General features: G+C 55.4%; 1 protein-coding gene across 1 annotated transcript; it reads right to left on the bottom strand.

Annotated features, from left to right (window-relative positions):
- Positions 1-3,713: 3,713 nt before the first annotated feature.
- On the bottom strand, positions 3,714-6,321 carry LOC111147373 (TLR4 interactor with leucine rich repeats). Its single transcript, XM_022503378.1, has one exon. The coding sequence runs from the start codon at positions 6,156-6,158 to the stop codon at positions 3,714-3,716; it is 2,445 nt and encodes an 814-aa protein (XP_022359086.1). The 5' UTR covers positions 6,159-6,321.
- Positions 6,322-7,639: the final 1,318 nt, after the last annotated feature.

Here is a 7,639-nt window from a genome sequence, read left to right on the forward strand (position 1 = left end):
ATCTAGCTTCATCTTGGATCATGGTCTCAATTTTTTTTTAAAGATTTTATTTATTTATTTGACAGAGATTACAAGTAGGCAGAGAGGCAGGCAGAGAGAGAGGAAGGGAAGCAGGCTCCCTGCTGAGCAGAGAGCCCGATGCGGGACTCGATCCCAGGACTCTGGGATCATGACCTGAGCTGAAGGCAGGGGCTTAACCCACTGAGCCACCCAGGCGCCCTCAATTTTTAATACATTTCTGGCATGAGACTGCTTCACTGTCACTTATTTCCAAGGCTTAGAAGCAGACTGGGGAGGAGTGAAGCACAAATACCAGGTAATCCAGTGTCTGTTTAAATGCTTTCTTTTTTTGTTGTTAATTATTATTTTTTTAAGATTTTATTTATTTATTTGACAGAGAGAGGCATAGAGGGAAAGGGAACACAAGCAGGGGGAGTGGGAAAGGGAGAAGCAGGGTTCCCGCCAAGCAGAGAGCCCGATTCGGAGCTCAATCCCAGGAACTGGGATCATGACCTGAGCTGAAGGTAGCCACTTAACCAACTGAGCCCCTGTTTTAATGCTTTCTTAATAGAGAGAAGCTGTTCATGTTGTTGTACTTCTGGAGAAAACCAGGTCTTTGCAAATTAGTGACAGTGCTCTCATCACAGGCCAATTATTTCCCAGGATAATCTTAACAGGTTGAGCTGAGGGTCCGACCGCATTCCAAACTGCTTCAATGTCGCTTTATTTTATGTTATTTTTAAGATTTTTAAATTTTATTTATTTGAGAGAGAGAGAGAGAGTGAACAAACAAGAGAGAGCACACAAACAGAGGCAGAGGGAGAAGCAGACTCCCCAGCTGAGCAGGGAGCCCGATGTGGGACTCTATCCCAGGATCCTGGCATCAGAACCTGAGCCGAAGGCAGACACTTAACCGACTGAGCCACCCAGGTGTCCCTCAATGGTCCCCTAAATGAACACTCCTACCTTATACAAAGTTTATTCTTTCTTGTTTTAGGAATCTTACCTTTTCAGACACTTTGTAATGGCAAAAATGACCTCCAGTTCAAGGTACCTCCTTATTACTGACCATGGGAGTCAAAAGTCCTGATTGTTTTAAACAGCAGAAATGCTGGCTGAGAGCTGGTCAGTCATCTCGCTGCCCCTGGTATTTTAACAGCATTTTCTTATCATGGCTCACCATCGGCTTTTAGAGTCATCTCATTGTTTCTTTGGGTATAAACTCTCCTAACTATTTCTGAAAAATAAAGTCCACACTTTCCCATAGAAATGGCAATTAAAAACCACCGTGACAGGACCGACAGACAGACTTCAAGCATTTGTTTCACTGTCGTCAATGAAAACTGCTATAGAAAGCCAAGTGTCTAAGGTATTTGGAAACTCCAACAATAAAAGATCTCCATTAGTAAGTGGGTTTATTGACATAACTGAACATAACAATGTATAACATTTATTCATTTCCCACTGAAGACCTTCCAGTCAAACTGTTTTTACATAGATTTTACTGTTTTTCCATGAAGTACTTTCAGTGATGTTCTGAAGTTGAAAGGGTGAGTGGTAGGAAGCATCAGAGGTCTCTTCCAGACTTTCAGTGGGGCTCAAGATTATACTGCTGTGCAAAAGGACTAGCTCAAGGATGCCATTGCTCTACAAATGAATGAAACTAGGAGCACGAGAGGGGCAACTAAATAGCCCAAAATTTGCAAATAAGAGCAAGCAATGACCCCTCTCCCACAGACTCATATGCTAAGAATGACAGCCTGTTTCCTGCGGTTTATTAAGTTTTGGCCTCACAGAGAAGATGGCCAGAGAAGCAGCTGCACTTTAAGTGGTCTGGACATTTATTCATCTGAACATAAACACAGATCTGTTCATTTAGAGCCCTGGGTCCCCCGTTCAGCTGTTGGGACAAGGGCAGGCTTGGCTCCATGGAGGCCAAACATAAAAGGGAGTGCACTGGGGTTGAAGGACCCCCGTCTCCCAGACTATGATAGATTCCCTGAGTCATCAGGACCCTCAGGGGCTTAAGGCCCTAAACAGAAGATTCCTGGTTAGCCTTAGCACCATAGCAATATCCTCTGAAACAGCCCACTGCCAATAAATCCACAACCACGGCGGAGATCACCGCGCAGATCTTCCTCGAGGCTCTTCCTGTGCTCTTAGACCACACACAAAATTATTAATGTAAACCAAAGCACTACCTTTAGTGATAAACATGTACTTCATAAATATGAGGGAACGAGAGGGTCCCAAAGAGCTGAAAACAACTAAGCAAATAAAGGAGCCTAATCCTAAATTTAAAACAAAGACATTTAAAACAAAATACTGCAATTATTAACTAAAAGGTAAGATTTAATAACATGGTAAAACACAGGGTTGTGGAGAGATTAACTTGCAAAATAGATCATTATTTCACAGTGAGGTCTAAGTACTCCTAAAAATCTTCTGGTTTTAGTAGAAACAGACAACTACTGATGTACCCTTTTTCACATTTTTTCCCCAATAATTTCTTCCCCTCTATTTCATATAGAGTAAGACATTAAGGTGACTGAGGGTTACACTGTCAAGTGCGTATCACCTTTTGCTGCCCTATTAGGGAACTGCCTTGAACACTTAACCGTGCAACTCAGTAGAAGCAGGGCACAGTCTCCTGCATGTGACCGATAAAAACATGAGAAGTACCACACCATATTTGTTCCCATCTGGACACAGTGTCAGAGATGCAGTTAAGTGAACTTGAGGGCTGCGGTTCCCTACGCGGCTATCGGTTATGCACACTTTACATTCTTTTCCCAAGTCTGGCACTGACATTTCCTTTTCCATATATAGGTTTAGAAAAATAAAATTAAAAAGCCACAGGAGCAACCCTGACAGAGAAGTCTTGCATGCAGCCTTCTCCTGAGAAAGTAGGTAATCTTAGTTAACCCCAAGGTCGGCCAATGTTCTTGGCGTGTTAATGTTAAGAAGAAAATACTAGTTGAACGGCTCAGCTCAACTAAGACAGTCCTTGAGTTTACTGTCAATTTGTTAAATGTCTGAGCTCTTCACATTGTTGAAAAAAAAAATAGCATCTCTAATGATTTAAACATTAAATTATCCTGAATGTTCTATTAACCAACATGAAAGAGTTCCTTGGCGGGTGTGTTAAACTTCGCCACCAGTTTACAACATCTACCTTCTTGGCAGAGACCACCAGCCCAGTGTAGTCAAGATGCCAAGCCTCCTTTGTAATACTAAGAAGTTCCTCTTCCCTTAAATAGGACAAAACTCCTCTGTTTCACACTGAGCAAACAAAAAGCATGCACACAAATCTCTTTCTGGCCATACCGGGGGCAAAAGCCCCCTTCTCTACCCCAAAGGGGGCCAGACTGTTGCATCACGATCCCACAGAAGCCATATCCATAGTTGTGCCAAGGTCTCCATATAAAAGAAGACTTCCCACCTCTGGACACTACCTCCCGTTTGTCCCCTGCTCTTTGCCTTGACCACCATGTGCCACCCATTCGCTTCACGAGGGGGCACTGGGAATTGTCGGGGGTGTGTGTGGGCCGAACTGGTTTCGCCTTTGGCCTCTCTGGCAAGTGCACAAAAGGGGGAAAGGAGAAGCTCTGATAAAATGATATCTCCCCCTGAGGTGGGTTGAGGGGCTCCACAGAAAGTGGCTGGCTGCTCCAGGCCAATGAGATGGTCTCCACACCCCCTGGAGTCTGGCTCTAGTCAGCAAATCGCTGCAGAAGATGGTCCTCCCGCCTCAAGCTACCCCCTGTGCCGCCGCCCCCGCTGTCCATGAAGCGGTCGCAGGGGAACTCGATGAGGTCCGCCTCGCTGAGAGCACACACAGTGGTGCGCGGCCGGTGCGACTGGAAGCCAGAGAAGTCCGCAGACACGCCGGTGCCCATGGAGCGCAGGGGACGTCGGGTGGAGTACATGTGTCGAACGTGCACAGGGGCCCCACCCTTCCGCCGAGCCCGCAGCTTCCTCCGCAGCCAGCGGGACGCCCAGGCCGCCAGTGCCAGGAGCACCAGCAGCGCGTTGACGGCCAGCAAGACCAAGGTCAGCAGCTGGTAGTCAACACTGCTCCGGCTCCCAGGCTCCGGGAGGGTGACCAGCCCGGCGCAGTGGTCACGGGGGGCCACCGGGCAGACCCGGCCCCCGAGGACGCCCTCCACGCACACCAGGTAGGGGGTGTCTCCGCGCAGCTCGCGCAGCGTGGCCGAGTCGCTGCGCTCTGGCAGGTAGACGAAGCGGTGGAACTTGGGCTGCTGGCCAAAGCGGTCGAAGAGCAGGCGGAAGCGCGCGCCGCCCAGCAGTGGTGGGCTGCGGTGCTGGCGCACAGCCCAGCGCACCGAGGCGCTGTCGGCGCCCACCGCCTCCACGGTCAGGTTGCACAGGATGAACTTGTTGAAGTCGCAAGGGTCGGACACCAGCGGCGGCAGGCCGACTCCGCCGTCGGATTGGGCGGTACTTTCCTGCTGCTGCGCGGCCAGGCGCTGCTTCGCCGCGCGCTGCCAGGGGTCGCCCGCGGGCGGTGGCGCAGAGGCGGGCGCGGCCGTCGGGGTGGGCTTCGCGTGGGCCGCATCTGCCGGAGTCAGAGGTTCCCGCTCGGGTTTCTGGAGCAGGTCCAAGGGGTGTGGCGCAGGGCCCGCGGCAGCCGCAGCGGAGGGGTCCGGCTGCTGGAGGCCAGGGCCCCGTCGGCTCAGCTTCAGAGCGCTGCGGTTGCCCAAGAGCTCTCTGGCGGCCCCATCCCAGGCCACTCCAGGCAGAAATCGCCCGCGAGGCTGTGGCTGCGACTGCGGCTGCGGCGGCAGCTCCTCCGAGAGGTTACCTGCAGGGGGCGCCACCTCCTCCCCAGTGGCGGTGGGTAAGGGCGCCCGCGGGCCTTCGGCGGTCGGGGAAACTGAGGGCGAGAGATCTGCACAAGATCCGTTCTGCAGCTGCTGGTCATCCAGGTAATCCAGGTACTTGCCCCGCAGGGTCGGCGGGTGGCGACACTGCACGAACACGGTGAGAAGACGGCCTTGCGAGTGCCAGTCGCCCATCCAGCGCTTTAGGCCCCGCAGACGGCAGTCGCAGGTCCAGCCATTGCCGTCTAGATCCAGCCGGTAGAGGGCCGGGCTGGCGGCGAAGATGTCCCCGGAGAGGGCGCTGAGCTCGTTGTCGCGCAGGCTGAGCTCGCGCAGCCGGCCCAGGTGGCCAAAGATAGTGGGGTGCAGAGCGGACAGCGCGTTCCCGCTAAGGTCCAGCGCCTCCAGGCTGTGCAGAGGCTGCAGCAGCGCTACGGGCAGTTGGCTCAGCCGATTCCCCTCCAGGCGCAGCTCGCGCAGGGCCTCCAACCCCCAAAAGGCCTCCGGCGCGAGGTGTGTGAGTTGGTTGCCCCTGAGTGAGAGTAGGCCGAGACGCGGCAGGTGCTGGAAGACACGCGGCCCGAGGTGCTGGAGGCTGTTGGCCGAGAGGATGAGCGTGGAGAGGGAGCGCAGCGGTGCGAAGGTGGCTGCGTGGCGCAGGGAGGGCTGCAGCTCGTTGGCAGAGAGGTTGAGGAAGCGCAGTTTGTCCAACTGGGCAAACGCGTTCTTGCCCAGAAAGCGGATCCGGTTGGACTCCAGATGTAGGTAGAGCAAGTTGCCCAAGGGGGCGAAGACCGCGTCCGGCAGCGCACCCAGGGCGTTCCCGTCCAGCCGCAGCTTGACCAGACTCTCCAGGCCCTCAAAGGAGCCGCGGCTCAGGCGCCCGATCTCGTTTCCATTGGCATAGAGGATGCGCAGCTTGCGCAGCGGGGCCAGCGTGCCCGGGACAAGCGCCTGCAGGAGGTTGTTCCCCAGGTAGAGTTCCTCCAGCCGGGAGAGCTTCTCAAAGGTCTTGGGGTGCAGAGAGCGGATCTGGTTGTACTGCAGGTCCAGCCGTCTGAGCTGGCCCAGACGGTGGAAGTCGAAGGCCGTGATGTTGGTTATGAAGTTGCCGCCGAGGCTGTAGGTGAGCACGTCCTGGGGGCTCGGCAGCGAGCTGGTCTTGGGCACGGCGCGGAGCCCCCTATTGGTGCACAGGAGGTGCTGGGGGTGCTGGCAGTCGCAGCGCTCCGGGCACACCGGCTGGGCCCGCGGCGGGAGCGCGAGGCAGCCGCACACCACGAGTAGGAAGCGCACGGCGCGGGCAGCCTCCATCGCCGCCCGCCCTGCGTGCTGCGGCCGGATCGTCCTCTTGGCCCGCCTGCTCTGTGTCTCCTCTGCATTCCCCTTGGCCTGGCCAGAGTCGCTAAATGGCCTCTTTCGGACTCCGCGGCGCGGTCCAGCCCCTCCTCCGCCCTTTGTCCGGTGGCTGGCCCGGGTCTCTGCAGGCGGGCTTCGCCCGGCCAAGTCAGGCGACTCAGGGCGCTCCGGGAGCTCCGGGAGCTCCGGGTGCTACTTGTTGCATTTCTGCGCAAAACTGTTTCTCCGGGTGTGCGTCGGGGGGCGGAGGGAGCGAGCCAGACCTGAGCTTTTTGTTTGCAGCTTGAGTCCGGAGAGCTGGATTCCCTGGCACGGATTCTCCCCGCCGAGCGGATTCCCCAGCTGCAGGCGGGAGCCCTTCCAAGAGCTCCTCGGGGAGCGGCTTGGCTGCTGCGCCCCGGGTGCTCGGTCCCGGCAGCCCGCGTCTCCTTCCTCTGGGTCCCGCACCAGGAGCGCGGCCTCCGTGGAACAGCCGGAGGAGGAGCCGGGGGTGCGCCGGCTGTGTCCGGAAGGGACCCAAGTCGGCGAGTGGCGGGCAAACCCGGCGGAAATTCGTTCTTCCCACACTCTGCCCCCCAGGGATGCAGGCGGAGAAAGAGGAGACGGCGGAGGGAGGACAGACCCCGACTGGGGGAGGAGGAAACGCTAAGTGGCTCCGCGTCTGGTCAGCCCGAGCCCGGGACGCCGAGTGAGAAAAGTAGGGATTAAAAACAGCTGTACAGGCCGGCCCTCGACGCAGGGCTGGGGGCGGGGGTGGATTACCGTGCTAGCAAACGGAATTTGCAGACAGAGACCTTTTTATTTTAGATGAGTACACCAGGCATTTCGGAGCATTGGGAGCGCGGCTCCTCTTTTTCGTTTTTAAGTCTCTTGCTCTTCCAAGTGTCACCCCGCGCGGGCAGTTGACGAAGCACGGAGTGCGCGAACATTCCGGAAGAAGTTTAGTTAGGGCAGCCCAAGGTTGTCTCCAAAGAGCTATTGGTGGACTGCCGTCAGAGGAGGCCAGGTCAGCCCCTCCGGAGTGTGGTGTGTTTGGGTGTTTGACCTGGCTGTACAGGTGGCCGAGGGGAGGCATCGTCCCACGTAGGGATCAGAACTGAGCACTCGCTTGGCCCCGCCTGTAGATAAGAGCCTGGAGAAGCTCAGAACGGGTTCTACCACCGCGAAGGTGGCTCTGTCAGATTTTGGTGATTTAGTCCCGTTAGTCCTCCTCCTGTCTTAGAGCCGTTGGGGTAGGGTCTGTACTTGTGCGCAGATTTAAAATCACCTCCCCAGACCCTGGTAACTTCACCTGCGGGTCTCACCGGCTTGATGCCTGGGCTTGCAGGGATCTTCAAAGTCCTGAGGCGCAGAAGTCCTCAGGCCTGGCTCAGTGGGGGAGTCTCACCACTTATCAATATAGAATGGAACCTGTGTCCTTGGTGCCTTTGAAGGCA

The sequence above is a fragment of the Enhydra lutris genome, unplaced genomic scaffold (assembly GCF_002288905.1).
Source record: "Enhydra lutris kenyoni isolate GAN:26980312 unplaced genomic scaffold, ASM228890v2 scaffoldscaffold16, whole genome shotgun sequence".
NCBI classification, from domain to species: Eukaryota; Metazoa; Chordata; class Mammalia; order Carnivora; family Mustelidae; genus Enhydra; species Enhydra lutris.

What these genes read in the sequence shown, in the direction of transcription:
- LOC111147373 (XM_022503378.1), bottom strand. Translation starts at nt 6,158, where the DNA reads ATGGAGGCTGCCCGCGCCGTGCGCTTCCTACTCGTGGTGTGCGGCTGC.